Below are 27423 nucleotides of genomic sequence, written 5' to 3' on the forward strand. Positions count from 1 at the left end.
CAAGTGTGTGCGGCGTGCCTGTTGTTTTGTTTCCGGTCTAGCTAGATCCGGTGTGGTGTTTGTAGTTTTTCTAACATTACTAGTTGTTGCAACAGCATGTGAAAAAAACTACAAAGTTTGTTAGGCCAAAAAGAACGTTAATCTCGCGATAAAAAAATGGACGCCGTTAAAATGGGTTTGCGTTAACGCCGTTAATAACTGACAGCACTAAAAGTCATTTAACAATTTATACATTCATGTGACATCCCTGCAGCATGCATATCCTGATAGCCCAGGTTCTCCTGGAACATAACAGGGTTGAAGTTATACAAGCAAGACCTCAGAGGGTTTAAGATGCTTCTTTTTTTATAAAGTGAAGTGATTAGATTAATCCAGGTAAAAGCATTTATATTATATCTTATTATCTTCACTAATTAAATCCAAGCCGGTCACAAAGAAGGATATAAAGAGAAGTACAAGTGTTACAGAAGGATTCGTAACCTTCTAAGCGACTAAATAGTGAATAAAGGTGCTGCAACTCAATATCAGAAAGATGCCCTTAATACTGTCAGCATTCATTGGCGCTAAACTTTGATCAAGTTCTCCCGGCTCTGGTGATAGTTTTCAGCGTTTATATCTTCAGACAGGCTCGATAAGACAATGATGTGGTATGTGTTCCCTGCAGGAATATCTGCAGATCTTAATCACTTTGAGACAGAGGCTTATTTTAAATTTTAGCTCCGTCGCTTCCACGTCAGCCTCATTTATTGTATTTAGAGGCAGACTGTGGCAGCGTTTCCCTGCAATGGATGGATCAGTTGTGCCTTGCTACAGTTGATCCATTTTTCATCCGGCAGACAGACTCAATCATCTTTGGAAATCTCCTGTTTCTGCGTTGTCTTCCATTCTCTCGCCTCGGCCCCCAAAACAAACAGCTGCATGTCAGCACCTGCTTATTGCATAGCTTCATCATATCATTGGTATGGCGGAGACGGTCTCGCTTCAGAACAACTTGGCTATGCTTACATGATCATTTAAGATGCAAAATTACAGGCTTGAGGCCAAGGGATGGCCCTAACGCCCCTCTGCCACTGTTCTTATTGTGTCGCCCTCTGCGTGGCGTGACGTCCACGGCTGACAGTATAATTACTGCGGTGTGGGAAGAGATAAAAAAAAAGGGATGTTGCCTGCTCATTCTCCGACCTACTGAACATCCAGCTGCACTACACGGGCAACTTGGGGGGAAGAAGAAGGCAACTGGACAGCAGAGATTCTTTATCAGTTGAATTGTGCCAGAATTTGTGATTCGTAGCATTTAATGCCATAATGTTGCTCTGACATGGGTTTCTGTAGACTTTTATTGTATGCATGCTCAGCAATGACTATTGGTATGTCAAAATGTACACTTACAAGTATTCAAGAAGAATTAAATGAATAAATAAAATGTGTGAATGACATCCAAATGTATTGTAGATTTTCTGCAAATGTTACTTTTTAACACGCTGATGGATCTAAATATGATGGAATGTTACTGAAAGTTTGAGATTCCCTTTCCCTGCGGCATTAATAAAGTATGTCAAAATTAAAATTCAAAGTTGAAGGAAATACTCTCTGTTGCCAAGAGATAGATGAGAAGATTGATACCACTGATGAATAGTCAGCGACACACACATCACTTGCTTGATCTCCTTTGTGGTGCAGGGAATTAAATCCCCCGAAGATCCATTAAAAAAATAAAATAAAATTCCCGCACACACTTTTTTTACCTCTGCATTTGTAGACATTTCAGTCGTGTCTTGAGAAAGGTCTCTGGGATCGAAACAACCACCAATAAACCAAATGCAGAGGTGAAAAGTATGTGCGGGAATTTTCTTTTCTTTTTTTGAAGATTGATACAACTCTCATAAATCTTTGTTCAGTATAAAACAGCTGGTTAGCTTAGTTTAGCTTAGCATAAAGACTGGAAAGAGCTAGCCTGGCTCTGTCCAAACGTAGTCTGGCTTACCACATGTACAGTGCTGGGATAAAGCCTGACATCCAGCGCGTCAGGCCCCTTCTGCTATCTCCGCTATCTATTTTGCAAGGGCACGGCGGCGCTGCATGCGGAACTTAGCGCCGCCCAGGACGATTGTGATTGGTTTAAAGAAATACAAACAACCCAGAGTGTTTTTTCCCCCCTATCCCAGAATGATAAGCGGTGTAGCCAGACCATACTCCAGGGCTGAATCTCAGTTATCTTATTTGATAGCTCCTCGCTTGAATCGGAAGTTGTTCTGGCCCTCCATTGTGAAGGCCGTATCAAAGCTCTTATTCCTGTTCCGAGAAGCCAGCATCAAGGATGGAGGATGGAGGATGGATCTCTGAGGAGCTATGAGCGAGGACACGCAAGAGCAGCCTTCCCAGAAGCCGTGCAGTTGAAAGACGTCGCCCATACAGCTGACGAATTCACGTGATGCATCAGAGGAAAGGACGTCTCATCCCTCTAAAAACACATTTCCTCGTTTCCTCTCTCCTCGCATGATTTCGCAAGGAAGGGAAGCAAGTGAAGGAACCGGTCTAAAGTTAGTCTCGCATTGCCAGACCTTCCTCCACAGCGCTGCAGAGCAAAGGTCTGGCTAGTCCACACAGCATTCCGGGATGGGAGAAAAACCTGCTCTGGTTTATTAGCATTTCTTGAAACCAATCACAATCGTCTTGGGCGGCCCTAAGCACTGGACTGAGCAATGGTGCCTATGCTAAATAGCCTCGGGAAGGAACTTGTTTTGGTGGAAAATGTGTGCGTTCAAAGGTTGTTTTAGTCGTGCGAGAGAAAACTCAGATTGGACAGATAGTCTAGCTAGCTGTCTGGATTTACCCTGCAGAGAACTAAGGAGCAGTTAACCATAGTCCTCATAAATCCACTGGAGTTTAAAATCCAACACAAAGAAGGCGGAAGGTAACGGACATCCGGCCAAAATGAGGGGCATCCGGAGGGAATTTCCGGCGGCACCGGAGCAATCCCGGAAATAAAACGTCGTCGATATAGACTAGTCTAAAGGTAACCTCTAAATCTCACTAAATAACAGCTTTTTTATTGCATCATTATTTCTTCACTTTGTTTTTGTACAAAGTTAACAAATGAGATGTAAAGGTTTTGATAAGCAGATGTTGTTTAGAGAGAGCCAGGCTTGCCTTTTCCCCCTGGTTCCAGGCTGTATGCTATGCTATGCTAAGCTAAGCCAAGCGACTGCTGGGGGTATAGCTTCATGTTTACTGTACAGGCGAGTGGGATCAATCTTCTCATTTTACTCTCAGCAAGAAAGCAAAAAAAAAAAGTATGCTTTCCAAAATTTCTAATGATTTTCTTAACACTGAGACTTGTGAAAAGAAAGTACATGTCAGAGTTAAATAAGCAAACCAGATGCATAAGATAATCTCTTTTTATCTCTTGCAGCTAAGATTATTCTACCCGATCCTTGCCTGAAAGTCTGAATATTTAAGACTGAGAACGTTCAGTTGATCTCCCAGTGTCTCTGTGTATTTATATAATCTCGGTGGGCAGGCTCCTCTCACTTAAAATGTTAGAAGGCCAAACTTCTCTAAGCCTTGACTTAAAACAAGTGTGATCTGGAGAAAAATATTAGTTTTAGCTTTGTAAATGAAATAGACCCAAGAGGTACTTTTAAATGAATCGCAAAGTATGAGTAAGTTCAAAGTTGATCTTGAATCCGTTTAATCCTATGGCACATTTAGAAAATAATTGATACTGTTGTTTTAATGAATATGTAACACAATAACTCCAGGCCTGACTTTTTTAACAATGGACAGACCTAATTTGTGAATTCAACTTCTCAGTGGAGCGGCTGGAGATGTTAGGCAGTTAGAGGAAGACAAAGGGTTTCAGAAGGAGGCTCATCATTTTTATTCAAGTGCGTTATGGCTTCACTCGGGCTGTGTAACCCAGTGAGTCATCCACACCAAATCATGCACACACACGCACCAACAAAAAAAAAAAGAAAGGAAAACATACAAATGTTATGTAAAATGTTCATTGCACTCGGAACAATTCTCAACAATCTCTTCTCTGCGTGGCGAAAAAGAGATGAGACCCATACCGGAGTGTACTGTACAGACATCAGATTTAAAATTGGGACAGAAGACGTCAGTTGTTTCAAAATGACCAGCAAACCACACGGATGCCAACGAGATGGGATATAATCTCCTGTAAGGAATATGGTACAAGGTATTATTTGTTCATCAGACCTACAGAAGAACCTATTGCAAAGGATATTTCACAAGTAGAAGTAATGGAACACAGCCTTTCTATTATATTGTATTACACAGATAGTAGTGCAATTTGTGTCTCTTTGTCCCTGTCGGAAAACATGGCACTGTTAATAGAGAAATGGCCTGCGCATACTGCCACATGCAGTAAATGACGCCTGGAAGCCAAGCACAGCTACATACCAAATGCCAAAAAGAAACAAACCAATAACCGCCAGGAATCACTTCACCTTTGTGTTGTTTGATGCCACGTGGCAGGGAAACGCTCGGGAAAACATAATGTTGCGCCGTCTCCTGAGAGAGAGCGCGTGGCTGTTTTCTCTGTGCCATCTGTGTTATAGAGTAACATTCAGTCAGAGAACCATCAATATGACATGCGGCATGATGGCAGACAAATCTTAGTAATATGCACGCGTGGGTATAAAAAACATGATTATCAAATGAGTTCACTTGTTTGCTGCTTCCTTTCAGAAAAAAAAAAATCCATTATGGCTGATACATTCCCCAAAATGTTGCTTGGAAAAGTTTGACTGTGAACTGAATGGAAAGTAGACGACACTGATCACTGTCCGTGACGCTTATTATAGGTAGATAATTGCTCAATCCTTTTAAATGTTTAAAGGATAATTCCAGTTTATTAAAATGTAGGCCTTATTTTTGCACTTTTGGCAGTCATTCTTAATGGCTATAATAACATTATATTTATCAAAGTAATAGCTGAGACTTGGGAACAAGGCAACATCACTACAATAGAATCCAGTGAGGTAAGAAATGAAAGCCACACTATCAAACACGTGCTGACAGGCGAATAGTTTAGCCAGATTGTCTAAACAACCTTTACGGAGGTAGACATAAACAGATAAACTACTGTATGCTACCTGTCCAGCACAACCTGATCAGCACAACGGAAACAATTTAGGTTTAACCAACAAAACTACTTGGTTAGGTTTAGAAAAAAGATCATTGTTTGGGTTAAAATAAAATGTTACTCCGACATCCTCCCTGTGGAGGAGTTTGATTAGGGCGGAGTACCGAATTTGATACTTTTTAGGCACCGACCGATTTGCCTCCTTAGTATCGAGTATCGAAAAATCCTTCCTCATTCAATACCAAATTTCAATACCTAAGGAAAGCAAATCTCGTCAGCGTCAGTGATCCAATAAGCATGCAGCATGCTTCTACCAAATGGATTTTATAAAATTGGTATAGAAAAAAGTCCAGGAACTGGTATCGAAGTCACGGTATTGGTATCGGTACCGTCGGAAATGTTTGGACGATACCCAGCCCTAAGCTTGATACAGGGCTGCATTGAACCAGAGAATTTGTTTTCACCACGACAAAGTATATAGACTTTTTATTGGCATTTTTTCTGTGATGCCACCATGGCTTTTAACTGACATTTCATACCAATAAAATTGGTAAGAGGTCGTTAAGAGGTCTTGGTCATTTCACGTATTTCTGTGAAATCAGGCCGCTCCAGCGGCAAACAGCTGGCAGACAAAGTTAGCGACTAGCCTAGAACATAGCAGAGCAACTATGAAGCTAACAAAGTAGCGACTAGCTGGTAAACATAGCAAAGCAACTATTTAGCTAACAAAGTTAGTGACTAGCTGGTGAACTTAGCAAAGCACTATCAAGCTAACAAAGTTAGTGACTAGCTGGTGAACATATCAAAGCAAATATCTAGCTAACAAAGTTAGTGACTAGCTGGTGAACTTAGCAAAGCAACTATCTAGCTAACAAAGTTAGTGACTATCTGGAGAACATAGCAAAGCAACTATCAAGCTAACAAAGTTAGTGACTAGCTGGTGAACACAGCAAAGCAACAATTAAGCTTACAAAGTTAGCGACTAGCTGGGGAACATAGCAAAGCAACTATCAAGATAACAAGCCAGATGTTTTTTTCTCAGGAATTGGTAGATACCTAAATAGAGCTAAAAAGAGAGTGAATATTGGGCTTACATTCATCAGGTCTCCTGATACATGACTCTAGATAAAATGAAAATATAAACTCTACAAGGTTATAATATGTCAACGTTATCAGCATGTTCTGCTGCCCCCAAGTGGCCAAGAAAAAGCAATCCATACAGCTTTAAAAGCAAGAAGATAGGCGAAATCATTTCCTAAAACAGCTGGGCCCCCATGTTCATCTTAATAATTGAACATGTCAGTGAAACAGTGTGGCTCATTCATGTGTTTTTAATAGTTTTGGCTAAACAGGCAGTACTTGTTAGTATGATCAATTAATTAATGGTTTTGGAATTTAAGTTGAGGGAATATCGCAAGCATTAGCTTTAAACCTGTCTAATCATCTCTGCTTATGCTTATTTCGCAGTCTGATTCTTTTTAGCAATGTTGTAGCATTCCCAAATCTCAGTAATTACCTCTGTGAGTACAATATTATTATTACTGATAGGAGTAATGGCCGACAATATATAAAAGAAGGCCCAAGTTGCTATAAAATGGAATTATTTTTGAAGCTGTTATAGGATGATTATGTATTTTAAAATTAAGGGAGTGATTGAGTCTGCTTTGGCGCTGGGTGTGTATGTGGTTATAGAAGGTAGGGGTTGGATCAGATGTTGATTTTCCTCTCCTTACTGTATATAAAGTTGTTTGTCAAGCCTTAGATCTGTCTATATATTAACCACATCTGCGCTCCAGACCTCCAAAATCTTCCAATAGGTTTGCTAAAGCACAAACAGATCCACCGTATTTAAATGTGCCCACTTTAACAGAAACACTGACCGCTGTTTCTTCAAGGCACGTATGCTAATGTGTAAAAATACATATGCATCTCAGCCATGAAAAGGCCTTTTTATTCCAAAGGTTGTTATAAACATATTGTACAGGTTATTTAGATACGCTGGTATAGTTCCAATAATGAAACAATGCTTTTAGGGCTTACATCGGACTCCACGCCTGGTTAAGTTGGTCACAACTGAATAGGACTCATGGCATTATGCCATTTGCCCAAACAGAGTGGCATTTTCCTTGTGAGGCAAGCTCAGGTACCCAGGAAATTATTAGAAGCCTGTTAAACTCTAGGCTGCAAAGAATATTGACGCTTCCTGAAAGTCAAGGACAGAAATGTGTTGGTTTCCAGAAATGTTGAATGATTTTGAAGGATATAACTTGCTGAGGGAATAAAATCCCCAAATAGCTCCCAGCACTGTGTAACTTGAAAATGCTCCCCTTTGCTGCGGTCTTTACAAACAATGTATACTTAAATATACATTTTTAAGCTTAAAAGGCCTTTAGAAATCCTGTGTAGCGCTTTAATACTTAATTTAGGAGCTGAATATTTTGTCTTTGACAGGTAGCATAATTGTGACAGAAAAGTTGCATTGGGCTTTAAAACACCCCTGTAATCAACATAAATAACCAGAATTGCCTAAATATTTTCCAGTCTGGTCATAAATGATGCGCATAATGCAAAATGACTGGTGTACACATCTGCATCAGACGCAGCGTGGGCCTTTGTGAGATGATGCATCTCAGTCGAATTTCTCGGGAAAATTCCTAACATTTGGAAAAGAGGATTTGATATGTACATTGTATTATTTGGCCGATGCGCTTGCACTTCTGGGATTGTGCATGAAATAATACAAATAAAAATAAAAAAAGTTGATTCATTCAAACCTGAGAACAAACATTATTGTACAGTTTGTTTGAATGAAAAATAAAAAAATAAATAAAGTAAATAAAGTTTATCCCTTTAAGGACTACTGGGCTTTGGCAAAAGAAACAGCTCATATTGTAAATCATTCTTAAAACTCTCTGTCATTAAGATACTTTTAAAGTTATTATGAAATTATTTCCCCATTCATCATATAAAGTTCATGCACCTATCAGATCTTTCAAACATAAAAAATCGTCCCTATACTTTTCCTTCTTCTGAAATTTTACAGAAAATGAAAGGATCATACTGATGTTATTACGTTTTTTCTTAATTGTGATCTTCAGCTGTCCCCTCACATTTACTCATGCTCACTGTTTCTGCTTGTTTCCGTGTTGATGCGTTTATCAGGTTGGGTTTCCCTAATGGCTCCAAAGTGCACCCAAGCCTCAAGAGTTGTCGTTTTAGATCTGCATGCTTTTCCGTCACTTTGAACAGTTGTTTGCTGTCTGTGCTGCGAGCTTAGATCTGAGCAGGCTTCATAAGCAGACCCAGGGTCAGCTGCTGCAGGCATGCATCACGTACTATGCAGGACTTTGGAGCATAATCATGCGTGTCCTTTAACTTAAACTGCTTATAAATTTAGCAGGAGTCATCTAATTGCACTTTGGTAGCTGCAGATTAAAAGGTATAGTAAGCAATGTTAATCTAATACACTTTTTGTCAAATTCAGCAACTATCTCCTTACGGTCACCTAGCTCTCTATTTTCTGTGTGCGCTGATGCGGGGGGGGGGGGGTTGTATATACCCAGTAGTTATAGTGCGTTCCATTTACCTCGGAACTCGGAAGCCGGAGCTGGGAGCTCTAGCCAGGTTAGCTATTGTTAGCAATACCAGTTGATAACAACGGCTCACGCTATTTTTGTCCATACAAACAGTGTAGCAACATGTCCACAGATAAAGGTTGGACAGGACTGTGTGTACAACTGATTTAGTGAGACACAAATGACACAGAAGCGCTAATAACTGTATAATACTACAGCTTTCACAACTTCGCAACTGATGCACGGTGCAGCTATGTTGGATTTGTTAGCTTGGGATACTCGGTGGTTCCGAGCTCGGAAATCCAAAGTCAGGGGGCGTGTTTCTGACTTTGACCTAGGAAAATCCGACTTCCATGTTGTATCTGTTTGGCAGTTGAGTTCAAATATCAACAATCTTTGCGCAGCATCGCTTACTGCACCTTCTGATCCTCTTACACGTTTTATATCATAACTCACTTCATTCATTTGAGTGATTTGGTTATTTTCCAAGAACCTGTAAATTCACTTTCCTCAACCTGACTCGTCGGCTACAGCAACATTTCCCATATTGCTTCCTAAAAGATCTTGAGAAATGGTTGCACCCAATAAAGGGTGGATGTGTGAAGCCACCTGGACATCAGGTTTGTGAAGAGCATGTCAGTATGATCATGGCCGCAACGTTACCTTAAAGAGGCACTTTACCAATTATACACAGCCTATACTCAGTTGTGTAAAGTGTGTGGCTATGAAGGGAGCTTTTCAAAGTTTGAAAAAATAACCCTGATGATGTCATAATAATGTCATCAGGGTTACCTCAATATGGGCTCGAAACTTCAAATATTTAAACGAAAGGCTGCGTTACAAACTGGAGGAGTCAAAATATCTGAGCTTCCGCTGCAATATTCAGGTTTTTTTTTTTATTTGTCTCGTCTTCAACTTCATGGAATACTGACTCACTGAATGATCCTTTTGTTACATATCTTTAGCTGCATTGCATTCTGGTCTATTGAAGGGATAGTTCGGAATGTTTGAGGTGGGGTTGTATCAGGTAATGGACAGGGAAAGCATCTTAACGTCTTTTAGCCACGCTTTATTTAGAATATTTTCACAGCTTTACCTTGCTGTCAGACAGCCCATTCCAATGGGGAACTAAAGCTGTTGTATACATCTATGCTCTCTTTAAAGCCACTAGACTCCTTGGACAAAAACAGTCATTTTATCTCACAGAACACAGTATTTGCTGGTCTACTGCTGCCTCCATCAGTTAGTTTGTTTGTGTTATTGTTAAAATGCGATATAGGATACCTACTAAGTAGTACTGGTGAAACTTTCTGTTCACTGATCTAAATGAATGCGTGAAATTAAAGGAAAAAAAAAAATCTGGATTTCGGTCCCTCATCCTATTATGTTGATAACGGGGAAAATGGCATGGCTGATAGCCTGCTTGTCTTGTTGTTAAACATTCTGTCAAATTGGACATACTGTCAAACGGTTACATGCATATTATGGGATGGAAATGCTTGTTCCAGGTATTAGTCAAACCCTTGGGTGTTACTGGGGAAACGGAGATATTATTTGAAAAAAACGTTTAGGATTTGATTGCAAAACACATGAAATATATATATATATATATAAATTAATTTGCTTTAAAAAATTATTTGGCAATTGGCCATGGTATAATTACCATTATCAAGTAATTAATGGACGACGGGGAGGCCAGAATCATCCGACACGCGTCCTCGTCGGGCTTTTACCCTTACCTAACTAACCGATGGAGGCAGCGGTAGACCAGCAACTGGTTACCATGCAAAAGGGCTGTCTGATGACAAGGGAAAGCAGTGAAACTATTCTAAATATAGCCTACACTTAAACTGATAATGATATTTTAGGTGGGCCTTTTTTTCAGGTGGCTAAAATAACTTTTGGTGTGTAGCCCATCGTCCACAGCAGTACATTGCCTTTGCTATTCGGGGTGTGCCGACCGTCATCTACTGTACTACTGTAGGTACACTGACTATAGATAAGTACCTCATACAACTATTATTTAAGGGGATGACTGTAAATGAAGAAACTGGTCACTCTGCCTCTTTTACAATGGAGTTATCCTAAATGATTGCTGAAGAGCGGTGCAAAAGTATCAATGTACAGTGGAGTGCACCTATATAACTGATATTCAATATGAATGTTAATGGGAGAAAAGTACACAACCAACCAATAATACAGACCCCATAATTGGCAAATCTGTTTAACAGTTTAGTGGGGAGGGTGGATTTTAACTTTAGGTCGATTTTACATCTCCTTATGAAAAATGCCATAGGTTAAAATAAAGCTTTTATGGCCAGATCTGATACTAGGTGAGGGTGAAATATTAATAACAGCAGCATGATCCTTTGAAACCAAGACAAATAGACACCTTTATACGGCTGTGCTATAAACAGACTAAAGAATGTCACAAAACTATGGCACACTCATTGAATGACATCTAATGCACATGCTAATATTGGCAACGACGTTTTGGCTTGATGTGTGGTGGAACCGTTGGAATACATGATTGCTTATAGAAAACAATACCTGATGCTTTAAGTCATTTCAAAATCTCTGTCTGCAATGAGGCAATGGAATAGTACATAACGGTGAGTTTCTTCAAGTTAAGGTGAAACAAGCATACTCCCTTTTTGAAAAAATAGCATTTCCCCCAAGTGTGCATCATTTGGTATGTAACCAAAGTTAATATATCAATTTTGTACCGTAAATCTGAAAGAAGGAAGGTCTTGTCGTTTGTGTGAAGTGTTTGCAAATGGAGCAATCTCTTGAAAAAATAGACATCCATGCTTCATGCTTTGCATCCCGTTGTGTCCACGCTGTTCTCCACAGTGTTCTTCATCGGTTCCCAACAATACTTTTTATATTACACACAACCAAAATGGGGAGTGCTGAAATAAGATTTGGTAAGGAGCAGCATTGGAAATGTTTGACCGTGTGTATAAAACATGGAAACTTGTGTGTCCTTGCCTGTGTGTGTGTGTGTGTGTGTTAGGGTTTAGATGGATTTCCTTCTCCTCATCAGCTGGTGATTGTCTGTGAAGCTGTGAAGGCCCGGCGACACCGAGCTGATGGGCGAAGGGAAGAAGCTGTTTTTCAAGGTGCTGGGCGAGATCTCCTCGATCCGGTAGGAAACCGAGTGAAAGTACTGATTGGGATTCAGCTGCGAGCTGAACGAGTTCTGATGGGAGAAGGCACAGCCCAGGCCTCCCATCCCTCCCCCAGAGCTGCCGAAGTCATGCGAGTGGTAATGTATACAGGAGCAGACTGACTGCAAGTCAGTCACTTCCGGCCGATACGGCTCGCGCCGCCGCCGGCCCCGCTGCAGCGACTCGTCCTGGATGTGGATGATCATGCTGTTCCGGTTGTCGGCTAGCGAGGCCCGTTCCTCGGCGTCCCGCCGCTCGTCCTCGCTGTTCATAGTCAGGAAGCGAAGCACCACCAGGTTGAGGAAGGCCCCGATGACCGTCAGGCCCACCAGGATGTACATGAAGCTAAAAGCCACGTACAGGGGCTTCTTCTGGAGGGCCCGGTTCTTTTGAAGGGCCACAAAGTCCCCAAAGCCTATAGTTGTTAATGTGATGAAGCAGTAATAATAGGACTGGAAGAAGCTCCAATCCTCGTAATGGGAGAATGCGGCGGCCCCGATGCACAGCGTGCCGATGCAGGAGAAGAATCCCACGGTCACCATGTTCTCCATGGAGACATCGGTGATGCTCATGCCGCAGCACTTCTTGATGCGCTTCAGAAGGTATTTGACAAAAGTGTTCATCCTTTCACCGAGACTTTGGAACATGACCAGAGTCAAAGGGATTCCCAGGACGGCATAAAACATGCAAAAGGCCTTCCCTGCGTCGGTGCCCGGCGCTGCATGCCCATAGCCTGAGAAGAGAGCAGACAGACAGCAGAAATTAGTGATGCGGAAAAATTTCACCAAATTGCGTGTGAAGCAGCAGTGGCGTCACATAGGCCTGTAACAATTATTACATAATTTTCTAATTGCAATATTTTTTAAGTAATCGCCGTTTCTTTGTTCAACCGCAATTAATTGCTAACATTAGCTAAGGTGCTAAGTGGTATGACTTGTGATGGTTTTGTCAATGTTATGTTCATTTAAGAACAAAATACAATGTTTCATGATAATAAAGACACTTGGTTTACTTCATAGGCTGTGTATTTGAGTTATTACATTATCTGGGTCACATAACGGAAGAGTAAAAATGCGGTCGATTCCGAGACGAGGCCTTCAACAGGACTGATGTTGAGTACTACAACACTGGTAACTAGTGGCTTAATCATTATAGCAGATACAAGCAATTCATAGAAATTGCCTCATCAGTGTTCCTACAGAATTTATTCTAAATTCTTCAGGGGAAAGAAATATTTAGGGCACTACGCATACAGCTTGCAAAAAAATGAATTTGGGTAAAAGCAAACATCATGTGCAAGATTGCAGTACAACATGCTTGCGGCATCCCAAAAGTGTTAGTCAATTCTAAATATATCTCAGGACAGATTTGTATTCTGAACCCAGCCGTCTGTCTTCTTCCCTCCTTGCTCAAAATTTACAAATTAATTGATATTGATTCTTATTGCTTAAATGTGTTCTTGCGCAGTGATGAGGACATAATGAATTACATTGACAGCTGCAAAGAAATCACAACTTTAATTTGATGTGCGCTACGCCTCGAGTGTGCAGACAGATTACCACAAATCTCTTCCGTAGATAATCTTTCAACATTACGTTTTACCCTCAAAGACATTACACTGACTAAAGTCTAGTTCTGTCTGGACGAGTCATTTTAAGGTTTGTGTGTGACTGTCACTCACAAGAGCCTCACCCTGCTGCAATCAGACTGGAGTGCATCAGGTTTCCATTCAACAGCTGCCAACTGCAGGGTCAGCACACTTGTTTTCCTATTAGATAAAAAAAGCAATAAGGATAGTATATAATGTAGGTCATTGTGAGCACACTAGTGCATTATTCTTTAAGGGCACTTTCACACCTATAGTTCAGAGGACTCGGGGCGATTCAGGGGTAAAGTTGCAACATTGTTGCAGTTTTAATTTAGTTCGGTTTGCGTTCACACTGCACACTGTGAACACACGTCACGTGATTGAGAAGGTTGGTTGTTTATTGGACAGAATATCCGAAACTCGCCGACACTTCTGGTCTCAGAAATAATGGAGCAACACCACAGTTACAACGTCTTGGGTTACCTGGTTCTGCTTTAGTGTTGAAGGCGAACAATGAGAGCAGCTGACAGACAGCGAGTGAACGAGAGAGAGATGATGGTGTCACACAGACGACCAGCAATGTATGGTCAGAACAGCTTATGGATTGGCAAAGTTATCATCCCGTAAATCATATATAAGTCCATAAATTGTGGGCAAAGTTGAAATTGCAGGCTAGTAAATGCTCTGTTTTTGGTTCACTTCCTGTATTTGGGTCGGATCGCATTCTCACCTGAAGTGAACCGAACTCTAGTTCACTTGGAAGTGAACCGAGACCCCCGTTTTCAAGCGGACCAAAATTGGTCCACACCAGAGTTCGGATAAGCTTACACACCGCCCCAAACAGACAGGACTATCCGACCAAACGCTCCAGGGTTTTTAAACGGACCAAACGAGGTAGGTGTGATTGAAAGCAACCTAAGTCATTAATGTACAAAGAGAAAACAGTTCACTTCCTGGCAACATAAAAAAAACAATCCTAGATAGAGAGGGGGTGGGGCTATGATTTAAGAAGGAAACTTAATTTAAAACAACCGTATGCCCGCAATACTCTTAAAAGCATGTGGGTTTCTGTTCGTGGGGTGACTCTCTGGAATAGTTTGGAGGACGAAATCATTTTGAGTAAAAATCTCACACTGTTCAAACTGAACTAAAAGTACAGTAAAGAGGAGGGAGGTTGCAACTCATGAGTGGAGATGTTCAGATGATTGACTGGTAGTGTATTGTTTTGTATTGAACTTGCTTCAGTTTTGTTCTGATCAATTTAGAACCTAATTGTGCTTGATAAATATGCTGCATGGACAGTAGCATAAGGACATATAATTAAGGAAATTATGGAACAGTAACTTGATCCATTGATAGATCGGCAAATGTTTTTGGATTTTGACGATGTTTTCTGTTATAGGGTTGTATGGTTGCATATTGAGAAACGATAGATTTAAAACACTTTGATCAGGGTTATTTTCAGAATGTGATTTGTGAAGAAAGCAGGGGGGGGGGGGTTGATCATGCACAACAAAACAAAACTTGCAAGAATTAAATCCCCTTTTACCACACCATGGATATAGTGCCACTCGGCCAGCCACGCCAAAGCACTTATTTATGAACTTCAATGTCCAATAGAAAATAATCTCAAAATGAAATAGCACAACGTGGTGTCAACATAAAACACAGCGCTTTCAAGCCGGAGAGCGGAGTTCACTTTGCGGCGAAAAACTAAATACTTTCACCCAGGAAACTCTCGTTCTTTCCTCAGGAGTGTTTTAATCCAAACCACGATCTTTTTCCTAAACTTATCTAGTCGTTTTGGTGCCTAAACTTAACTTTCATCACCGCATGACGCTCAATTTTTCTGGCTAAACTCCACTACCATGGCCCCTGAAAGGACCGTCACCTGGTGGTGCCTGTACCCGGCTCACAGTCACCTATTGACGGCTAAACAACTGCTGCTGGTAGCCGGCGTCCTGGAGCTCTGTAGCAGCTAAATACAACCAGCAACTGCCGCTCTTATTTTATTGTTCTATGGCACTATAGACTGTTCACGTTACAGCGCTTTACTTAGCACTTTGAGATTTGCAGAAGTGCATTACAAATAAAATCTATTATTATTATTATTATTATTATTATTATTACTCAGTTTAAAATACTTTTATTTTAGGTATATTATTAATATATGGTCTAGGCTATTGGCGAAGTAGATGATCACTTTTAGGCGGGGATACATTTTGTCCCCACCGGGGATAAAAGTAATTCAGCAGAGGCAGGGATATTTAGACCAGAAAGGGGGAAATCCCACGCATCCCCCCTCCCCCCGGCAAATCGCACCCTGGATATTTTTGTAATTAAAGATGTAAAGGTATGGACATCTCAAAAAGGGTAGGACCCGTCTCCCAAAAAGCATTTTTGCTCCCTTTCGGACAAGAGTATTTATTTAAGAGTATTTATTTATTTGCTTATTCTTGCTTTACCCGTTTTTCAGAGTGAAACCCTTTTGTGTCTTGAATTTTATGTTGTTTTTTTTTTTTTATTCTTGTGTATGTTGTTTGAAATAAACTACGCATAGTCATTATCATAGATTTGCCTTTTCTTTTAAAGTTTAAAACTGGACAGATGAGTGCCCGAGTGTCCATGTGGTGATGGTTGATAGCAGGGCCGTAGTCAAGTCCACCTTTGTCGAGTCTATGACAAGTCCAAGACCAGGACTAGTCAAGACCGAGTCCAAAGAGGTTCAAGTCAAGTCTGAGTCAAGATGAGAAACAGTCAAGAGAAGAATCCATAGTACAAAGTGCTCGCTGATATTGTGTCTGTGGCCAAAATGAAAATGATTGATTCCTGATGATTGAGGCATATGATGCAGCCAGGCGTATACCAGGCGATCAATACCAATGGCCGTTCTAGATGGATTTTAAATTAAACCAATACCTGTTTTCTGAAGAAGCATGCTTCATCAATGGGTTTGTTTTGAAAGAGGAAGATACTTTAGAAAAAAAAAAACATATAGTGCTGGACTCGGTCAAGACCAACAAGTATATTTGATGAGCCCAATGACCGAGTCTGAGACAAGTACAAGTGCAAATACCAACGAGTCCAAGACAAGTCCAAGGCAATAGAAAAACAAGTACTACATCCATCCATCCATCCATCTTCTTCCGCTTATCCGGTAACGGGTCGCGGCGGTAGCAGCTCCAGCAGGGGACCCCAAACTTCCCTTTCCCGAGCCACATTAACCAGCTCTGACTGGGGGATCCCGAGGCGTTCCCAGGCCAGGTCGGAGATATAATCCCTCCACCTAGTCCTGGGTCTTCCCCGAGGCCTCCTCCCAGCTGGACGTGCCTGGAACACCTCCCTAGGGAGGCGCCCAGGGGGCATCCTTACCAGATGCCCGAACCACCTCAACTGGCTCCTTTCGACGCGAAGGAGCAGCGGCTCTACTCCGAGCTCCTCACGGATGACTGAGCTTCTCACCCTATCTCTAAGGGAGACGCCAGCCACCCTCCTGAGGAAACCCATTTCGGCCGCTTGTACCCTGGTACCCAAGTACTACAGCCCTGGTTAATAGCATTGCGATGCCCAAAGTCTGGATCTGTAAGTGAAAACACTAACACAGGAAGTCATACAAGCAATACATTAAAAGGATAAAAAGTGAACTCACACCTACAGTGATGTCATATCATGTTTCAGCTTTAGCTCCAACATTTATTAGTGTCCTTACATTTCCAAGGCATTATATACGGGATGACTAACAGGGATTTACAGGGGCTCAGTGAGCTGATCGGCAGACCTACAGAGCGGATATTAACATTTTCATGTCAAACAATGTCCACTTGGATACTGTCTATCATGGATTGATAAAAGACAATAAGTTCATGAAGTTTTCAGTTTGCTTTTCTGTTAGGGAACTCTGATAAAACACTCCGTGGCTTTTCTTATAGAATGTAAAGCACATAAAAAATGATAGCTTAGCCCTTAATATTAAAATATGTCTTGGATTATAACTTTATTTTTTCCCGAGCCAGCCTCTTAAAGTATTTCTTTGATGCCATTGATGGGATGTGCGTTTTTTTTCTGCAGCAGTGCAGCGCTGTGTAATCAGTTTGTCCTGTTATAATGACTTTATTATCTGCTGTTGTCTTGGGAACAGACATATTTGCTTTGCCACACAGAGCCCTGCCATGCACAGGTGCTTTTGTGCTCATGTGTGCACAGGTGAACACGTGTGTTCAGCACAGTGTGTAGTGCAGCAGAAAGAGAATCCCACTCTGATAAATGATAAAGGCACAAGAAAAGGCCCAGTCACTCAAATATGACATAATAAGACACAATGGGAGGGTTGTGTTTTAGACATCCATGCAGGAGAAGACGTGTGACATTTTTTTTCAATCTATATTCTCCTGCCAGCTGCAGCAGACGAGATTTGTTTGCAAAAACACACCAGTCTTATCAGCCAGAAGCAACAGAGAAGCGTTTCACAATGCACTAACCGAGATACTGTAAATTTGCCCAAATGTAAATCTGATGTGGGACAGCTCACAAGAAATCTTTAATAAATGTCCTCCTAAACAGATTTTTAGTTAAACAAAAATCCTTCTGGGCCTCCTTTAGTGCATCTTAATGTTTAAGATGTTGGATTATAATAAACAATGCAACAATGGATTGCTTTAATGAAAAACGAACACATTCTGCAAGGACAACTGCGGCTCAAAAGCATTTATGGCATTGCTCCATAAGCCTGGCATTCAAAAAGGGAATGATTCTAAATCTGCTGGCCATCTGCTAAAAAGTAAACACCAAAAAAATAATAAACAGTGAACGTCTAATTTTCCGTGTCCCTTAGTGTGCGTTTAAAAGAACAGCATTCTCTCTCTCTCAGCACATTTCAATGTGAGCATTTTCTGTTTCACTGCACATCTGTTGAGTCACCGTTTAAATGTTTGAACAAACAAGGGTGGGAAGTGTGATAACACGTCTACACAAAGGTGCCTCATAAAAATGGTGTCACTGGGAGTAGGAAGAGGTGAAATCTGTAGCTCAACACACTTTTGTGAATTGTTGGGTCTTTGTAAATTATAGTGTGGTCTAGACCTACTCTATCTGTAAAGTGACCTGAGATAACTTCTGTTATGATATGACACTATAAATAAAATGGAATTAAAGTGGACTTCCATGTCACGATCTTTTTCTACAACCACAGCCACGATAAAACAAGACTGAAAGTCTACTGTCATGCTAGCAGCTCTGTGAGGCTGAACTGAGATGTCAGCATGCTAATATGAACAGTTCTTCTCTTCTTAATCTTAGTTTAGTGCATTACCATGCTCACATTTGCTGCTCTAAACGAGAAGAAAGCTGAGGCTGATGGCGATGTCATCAGTTTTGCAGATCGTAAACCAAAGTATTGCACAAACTGAATATGGTGCCCCTGGATGAAAAGTCAGAGATCACCAATGGCAACAAGAATGTGTGCACCAAATGGCAGGGCAATCAATCCAATAGTTATCAAGATATGTCATTCAAAACCACAAATGTCAACCTCATGGTAGTGCTAGTAGAAAAGTCAGAGGATCACAAAAGTAATTAGCATAAATTGTCTGGGAAGCGTAAATGGCTGCGCAAAATGATATGCCAGTCCATCCAAGCGGTGTTGAGGTATTTCACTGGATGAGTGAACACTTTGACTTGCTGGTGGCATTAGCTAAAAAGTCAGGGAATCACTTAAGTCATTAGGATTGTTCATCTCTGGCATTGACTGCTGTAAACGTCTTCTGGCAGGGCTGCGAGCACAAATACGTTTCTAACAAGAGCCCACATAGGGAGGAGGTCGGTGTGGATGGATGGCTCAAACAAACACGGGACTTTAACCCAGGAGACCGCTGTTGTAGGGATGCACCAACTGCAAATGTCTCAGCCGATACCTATACCGATGTCGATGTTGATATGTTTCGATGTTTGTTGTTTTCTTTTGCGCCAGGTAAACAAATAAATATCATTATAAGAAGAATATTGAACCATCTTCATCACACTGCACAACTGCGAATGAGCAAAAATTCTCCACCATTAGTGAGTGTACCTGAAGGCACCCACATGCTTTGTTGTTTCTTTCCATAACTCATTCACGGGGAAGGCAAAATGTTGTACCCACAACATTCCATTTCCGGGATTGCTCTGGTTCTGCCGTAAATTCCGCCGGATGTCACTCTTTTCAGATGTCCGTTTTCGGATGTCTGTTACCTTCCGCTTTCTTTGTGTTGAAATTTTAAACTCCGGTGGATTTCTGAGGACTATGGTTAACTGCTTCTCAGATCTCTGCAGGGTAAATCCAGACAGCTAGCTAGACTATCTGTCCAGAGAGTACTTACACATCTAATGTGCACTTTCTCTCTATCTCTTGATCTTTATCTAGCTCTTTAAAAAAAAAAAAAAAAAAACATTTGCTAGGCACTTACATGTTGCTTCAGTACCTACAAGCTGAGTGTTGAAGCACTTTCATGTACTTCATTTGTACATCGCTTTGGACAAAAGCTTCTGCCAAATGAATACACACACGTACATGTAAATGATTCATCCTTTGAGAACCATAAATATCTGTACCACGTAATGACAGTCCATCTAGTTGTCAAGGCAAGGCATGTCTGTAGGATGTCTGAAAAAACATCTTAAAGGAACTATGATTATGACCAAGGTAATTGTTGTTGAAAACCAAAGAGCCAAACATTAGACGGATCCAACTGTACATCAAGATGTATATGACTACACCAGACCTACTGACACAAACAGATCATTTTTTTTTAGCTATCACAAAATTCAATCTATAATTGAATAAATGTATCTCAACCCCTGTGGCTCTCCACAGTCATCTCCAAAGTGCCTCTAATGTTTGACACATTTCTGAATATACCAAGGCAGCTCTCATCATAAACTGCATGACTCAACCTTTGTTTGGCTCCAATCCACTTTACTATGACTTATTTTGAATGTCTGCCCACACCCACAATGTGAGCTACATAGGTCTGTGTGAGTGTGAGTCACTGTTGCTTAAACTCTAAATTGACACAGCTGGCAGCCTATCCAATTATTATATCATTCTATTATTATATCAGAAATATTTATTTTTTCCTGTACTAGAAAAAGGAACATCTCACACGGTCATGTAATGGCTTAATGAATTAACCAACAGCCTACACCTCGAGTTCAGACGCTGAGCTCCAGCAGCCTCTCATCTGCTACCTAGTGATTAAACATTAATCCTTAAAGCAACTGACTTCCAGAAAGTATTTCTCTGCAACATTAAATATTCATGATTAAGTAAGAGTAAATCAAAGTTAAAACATCCTTGGCTGCATGGGCGTAATTTGAAGGGGGGAATAATCAAAACTGGCCAGTGCAACCCACCCCAAAAAAACTATTATAATTTCCTTTACATAAATAAAGACATTTGCACTATATATTGATGCAGAAAGGCACAAATTGCCCCTTCAAATGTTGTAACCCCTTTAAATGTTGCTTGATTGGATTGGTGAAGAAAATTATGTAACATTGCCTTTTTCCAACAAGCACGGACAAGAACTCAAATACAGAAATCTCTAATGTAAAATAACTAGGGATGCACCGAATCCAGATTTTTGGGGTTTGGCCGAATACCGAATCCACTGGTTAAGATTCTGCCGAATCCAAAACCAAATACTTCATCCTACTCCCATCCTCAGTCCATTAACACAGTAAACACATTAATGAAGTAAACAAATGGTTAACACACGTTTTTAGCTGTGACTGTCCTTCCTTTGCCGTATCTGAAGTTGCTGCATTTTGGCTGCTGTCTGTAGATTCCTTCATGCACAACTCGTATTCTTTCGGATGTTTCATACGCAAATGTTTTAACAGCAGCGATGTTGTGTATAGTTTAGGGTCCTTTCCACCACGAGACAAATCGGCATTGCAGATTGAACATGTAGCTGGACTTGAATGGCCTTCTTTTGACTGAAAGTACTGCCAAACTACACTTTTTCTGCTCACGAGTTCCATTTTCACTTTCTCACAGCCTACTGCATTGAATGGTTGACCTACGTAAACACCTTACAGTAATCAACCAGCGTAGCATGCATAGTGCAAGCTTAGGGTTCGGTTCGGTGGAAAAAAATTCTACGGTTCGGCAGAAACCGAACCCCGCCAAAAAGCAAACTACACATTTGATCCATTGTTAATAAAAATAAATAAATAAATTTGATTAGTGCAGCTTTAATGTTTTGGTCTTCTTTTATTTTCTTATTACCAAAGGCAGGCATGAAGGTAAGAAATGGGATTAAATTGTATGTTATTTGTATTCTTCAGAAAACTGCAAATGTCACTTTCATTTAATATACCACAACTACACTTACATTTTAAATGATCCCTTGAAGTTTTTTTTTTTTTTTTTCTTGGAATAAGGGCATAAACTATTCATGTGGAATATAATATGCACACTAAATCAAAGTAGAAACATAGTTGCTTAACATTTGATCCTCTGAACATATCATTTTGTCAACGAATAAAGTAGAGGATACGTCCCTATGGTTTTCATTTAGTTTTACACATTGCTGGTTATATAATCTATATCATCCATTATTCATAACAGTATCAAGGTAGTCCCTCATTAGTACCCACACACAGCCTGGCTAGTTACTTTACAAGTGTCGAGCAGTTGCTTAAACCAACGCCTTTTGCTTGTTTGATCCGCAGGTTAATCTGCCTCGTATTACTTCAGGTGGCATTATTTGCTCATAAGCCATGGCATTTTAATAAAGGTCAAGAAGTGCAGGGAGCATAGAGGTGAGAACACCTTGTTCAGCTTTCTGCCTGATTCTTCACTACGTCACCAACAAGAGCTTAATGTGTCTGGGAAGTGGGAACACCATGGTTACCTACTACATGCAGGGAACCTTTTGCTATCAGTACTCTTTGAAACACTGAGTCTGCCTACAATTCCACTCTGTTATGGCACCATAATGGTTATGCTCTTTCCGCTGCTGGTTGTCTAACCCTATTGTTAAGGAAAAAATGTCAAACATAAAATTCTACACAGATGAAGAGGCAACTCCACTGATATCAGAGATGCCTGCCAGCAGATTAAAAAGATCACATTTACATTTGAAGTGTTTTGTCCGATGCTCTTATCCAGAGACATGCAACGAGTGTATGACAGAGGAAATTCATATAAAAAAGCAGATTCACTAACATAGTTTCATAAATGAGTGTTTGTGTTATGTTTGTTTTGCTGTTCTCAATGACCAACTTATTTAACACAAACCTAATACAAACAATAGTTTTTTTACTCATTGGGAGTTGTATGATAACCTGATGAGCCAGATGGTTTGTTACACAGAACCATCTGAGAAGCCGTCATTGGAAGCGGTTTGGAAGGGAAGGCACTTTCAAAAAATACCTGGCTGGATGATCCATCCGTCTATCACGTCACAAGGGCACATTGCGCAATTCAAATTACAAAAATGATTTATAGTATTGTTTTCTGATCTGCCGTCTTTATGGCTAAGGTTTAAATTAAGCTACTCGGTTAGGTTTAGCGAATGATTGTTGTCATGATTTAGGTTATTTTTTAAACAGTTAAGAAGACTTTTCTGGCCACTTGGGGGCCACAATATCCACATATTATCAAGTTTTTGTGGCTAACATTTTAGCAAACAGTTGCCTGTTTACACATGTAGCAACATAATAATTAATCTGGACTCATGTTTCAGTCCACCTAATGTATTTAAGTTCAATACTAACTCTCCTTTTAACTCTGTTTTGGTCTCCACCAGCTCCTGAGGGACATATCTCTGTAGCTGCGATATGCTTGACTATATGTTGACTCCACTAGTTGTTAACTTGGCGCTGAGCTGTAGCGATGGGCAAAGCAGTTCTTTTCAGTGTCCTGAATCACTAGAATCTGTTTAATAAAAAGATTTGTTCAAAAGATTTGTTCACCTAATCACGTAGTGCTTGACCGGAGCTCAGACTACACCTAGTCCAACTCACTGAACTGAAACTCGCTAACAGTGAACTGAGAATGGAGAATATGGTTGAATAAAGATACCGTTTGCCAAATGAAAGCTGAAGTCCTACCTTATTATGTACAGCACTGATATATTTTCACAACACCTAATTATTAAATAAAATATTTGACACTACCTTCTACTTCAAGACCTGAAAGGTAGGGGAAGCGGGAGGGGCGAATCAATAAACACACACTGTTTCATCGCAGTGCTTGACCGGAGCTCCGACTGCGTAGTCCCACTCACTGAACTTCCTAACTATTGAACTGAGAACGGTCATTCGTGAAGGATAAGCAAGTAAGCTGAGAATTTAGTTAGATAAAGATACCGCTTGCAAACGAACGACTTGAATCACTCACTCAGTGAGACTCTCTGCACGTTCGCTCACGAGTCGCAACTGACTGAGAGCTCAACTGGACTGAGAAATGAACGGATCGTTTCAGGAAGTGATTCAGTTCAGTTTTCAACCCAAAACATGCATTTTTTGGGATGAATCATTCACAAAGACACAACACGACTGAGCAGGTAGTGTGTACAGTGGATTTATTAGAGCTTATTAGAGCTCCACTAAAAAGAGTTGCCTGCTGCAGTTGGAAAGGAGGTTGAGAACAGCATAAGGACAGTGCAGCCTCAAATCTGTAGTCCCTCAGTTGTCTGTTTGCTCTGGAGAGCTCAATTTGGAGAGACAATGTAGACAGTACACAAAAGGAAGTCTGAGCTAGAAGCTGAGCAGCCTGGACAGAGAAGCTGGTAATCCTGAGTATTGCCTGTGGAAGATGGGTGCTATAGTTCCTCAGACAATTTGAGATTCCTTAAACCTTTAAGTACAGTCAATGCATGCTAGATATGTTATCCATCTCGTGAGTACGTGCTGTTATGTCTATTCTGACTGTAATTCTCTCAATGACACTTTCATAGGGGATGCAGATCCATTTATTCCATGAATGGGTATACTCTCTTATACTCTTATTTTGGGAGACAGGCTCTTTTCATGAGTGTGCTCCCTGATTAATCCAAGCAGCAGTGTGGGATTCAGCGGGAAGCACCACAAACAAACCCCTATGGCTCTGAAGTACAGCAGCCAACTGAGATATGGGACACACAGAATGCACAATTCAATTCAATTCAATTCAATTCAATTTTATTTATAGTATCAAATCATAACAAGAGATATCTCGAGACACTTTACAGATAGAGTAGGTCTAGACCAAACTCTGTACTTTACGAAGCCCCAACTATTACAGTGGTTGCCTCAAGAGCAAGCATTAGCAGTAGCTATTGCGACAGTGGCAAGGAAAAACTCCCTTTTTTGTTAGGAAGAAACCTCGGACAGACCCAGACTCTTGGTAGGCGGTGTCTGACGGCACCAGTTGGGGGAGTGGTGAATGGTGGCAATAATAGTCATAATAAAGATAGTGAAGCAGTGATCACAATGGTAGTCATAGTAGTTCATGTCATAGTAGGGCACAGCAGGGCGTTACGGGGTGTAGTGTGGCACAGCAGCCTGGGTGGACGCGGTTGGACGCGGCAGGACGCAGTCGGACACTGCGGGGAAACGCAGAGCGTAGCAGGGTGTAGTAAGTCCATAGCGTCAGCTGCACCCAGGACCCCGGTGTAGGTGCCACCCAATTCCAAGGCGATGTTCTGGGTGAAGAAGAAGCAAAGGGACTCCGGGGAGAAAACTCCCCAGAGCTAGGTTAGTAACAGGCATTTCTGGGACTAAGATGCACACAAAAGGAGACAAGTGAAAAGAGAGAAGAGGGAGTGGCTCATTGTGTCCTTGGAAGGAGCTTCCCACAGCAGTCTAGAGTTATAATAGTATAACTAAGAGAGGCAGGCTAAAGAGAGGGGCCCTGGACCGGGCTCGTACTCTCCCCTGCCGGAACGGGCTTGTACTTCCTGCCTCCCTCTACTCTACTCTACTATGCTGCAACTCCTCACTCCCTAACTATAAGCTTTATCAAAGATGATGGTTTTCAGTTTATTCTTAAATGTGGCGACGGTGTCAGCCCCCCGAACCCAAGTTGGGAGCTGGTTCCACAGGAGAGGAGCCTGGTAGCTGAAGGCTCTGGCTCCCATTCTACTTTTAGAGACTCTAGGAACCACAAGTAGCTCTGAGTTCTGGGAGCGCAGTGCTCTAGTGGGACAATAAGGTACTAAAAGCTCTTCTATGTATGATGGTGCTTGACCATTTAGTGCTTTGTAGGTCAGGAGAAGGATTTTAAATTCAATCCTGGATTTTACAGGAAGCCAATGCAGAGAAGCTAATACAGGAGAAATGTGATCTCTTTTGTTAGTTCTTGTCAGAACACGTGCTGCAGCATTCTGGATCAGCTGGAGGGTCTTGAGGGACTTATTTGAGCAGCCTGATAGTAAAGAATTACAGTAGTCCAGCCGGGAAGTTACGAATGCATGGACTAGTTTTTCAGCATCGTTTTGAGACAGGATGTTCCTGATTTTGGCAATGTTACGAAGATGGAAAAAGGCTGTTCTTGAGGTTTGTTTTAAGTGGGCGTTAAAGGATAGATCCTGGTCAAAAATGACTCCTAGATTTCTGACAGTAGTGCTGGAGGCCAGGGCAATACCATCTAGGGTAGCTATATATTTAGATAATGAAGTTCGGTGGTGCTTGGGTCCCAGCACAATAACTTCTGTTTTGTTTGAGTTCAACATCAGAAAATTGTGGGTCATCCAGGATTTTATATCTTTAATGCACGCTTGAAGTTTAGCTAACTGACCGCTTTCGTCTGGCTTGATTGACAGATATAATTGGGTGTCGTCTGCGTAACAGTGAAAGTTAATTGAGTGTTTCCTAATAATATTGCCTAGAGGAAGCATATATAAAGAGAATAGAATTGGTCCAAGCACTGAGCCTTGAGGAACGCCATGGCTAACTTTAGCGTATTTGGATGGTTTATCGTTAATATTAACAAATTGGGATCGCTCAGAAAAATAGGACTTAAACCAGCTTAGTGCGATTCCTTTAATGCCAACTAAATGTTCCAGTCTCTGTAAGAGGATGGTATGGTCAATAGTGTCGAATGCAGCACTAAGATCTAATAAGACAAGTACGGAGACAAGTCCTTTGTCAGCAGCAGTTAGAAGGTCGTTAGTGATTTTCACCAGTGCCGTCTCTGTGCTATGATGCTTTCTAAATCCTGACTGAAAGTCTTCAAATAGACTATTTCTATGCAGAAAGTCACACAATTGATTAGCGACTACCTTCTCAAGGATTTTGGAGAGAAATGGGAGGTTAGATATAGGTCTATAGTTGGCTAAGACCTCAGGGTCGAGGGTGGGTTTTTTCAGAATAGGTTTTATCACAGCTACTTTAAAAGACTGCGGTACGTGACCCGTTAATAAGGACATATTGATCGTATCTAGTAATGTGGTATTGACCACGGGTAGTGCTTCTTTAAGTAGCTTCGTTGGAATGGGGTCTAAGAGACAGGTAGTTGGCTTAGCTGAAGAGACCCTTAACATTAATTGTTGGAGGTCTAAAGGATAAAAGCCGTCTAAATAAGTATCAGGTCTTATCGTTCTCTCTAGCCCTCCTGCGCCCAATGGTGAGTCGTTGGAAGCTGTGGGCAGAAGGTGATGAATTTTTTCTCTAATTGTTATAATTTTATCATTAAAAAAGGTCATGAAGTCATCACTGCTCAGAGCTATAGGAATAGATGGCTCAATAGAGCTGTGACTATCTGTCAGCCTGGCTACAGTGCTGAAAAGAAACCTTGGGTTGTTCTTATTTTCTTCTATTAGTATTGAGTAGTAGTCTGATCTGGCATTTCTGAGGGCCCTCCTATAATTTTTTAGACTATCTTGCCAATCCACACGAGATTCTTCCAGTTTGGTGGAACGCCATTTACTTTCAAGTTTTCGTGAGATTTGTTTTAATTTGCGAGTTTGGGAGTTATACCAAGGTGCTAGTTTCCTTTCCTTCATCATCTTCTTTTTG

The 27423-nt window shown here is 41.0% G+C and overlaps 1 protein-coding gene across 1 annotated transcript in view; it reads right to left on the reverse strand.

Annotated features, from left to right (window-relative positions):
* Positions 1 to 10395: 10395 nt before the first annotated feature.
* The window catches only part of kcnk9 (potassium channel, subfamily K, member 9), a 55688-nt gene continuing 38660 nt past the window's right edge, over positions 10396 to 27423 (reverse strand). Inside the window, exon 2 of the mRNA XM_031279137.2 lies at positions 10396 to 12588. Within this exon, the coding sequence (XP_031134997.1) occupies positions 11705 to 12588 (884 nt within the window). The 3' untranslated portion in view covers positions 10396 to 11704. The remainder of the gene's footprint in view (positions 12589 to 27423) is intronic.

The sequence above is a fragment of the Sander lucioperca genome, chromosome 16 (genome assembly GCF_008315115.2).
Source record: "Sander lucioperca isolate FBNREF2018 chromosome 16, SLUC_FBN_1.2, whole genome shotgun sequence".
Taxonomy (NCBI): Eukaryota; Metazoa; Chordata; class Actinopteri; order Perciformes; family Percidae; genus Sander; species Sander lucioperca.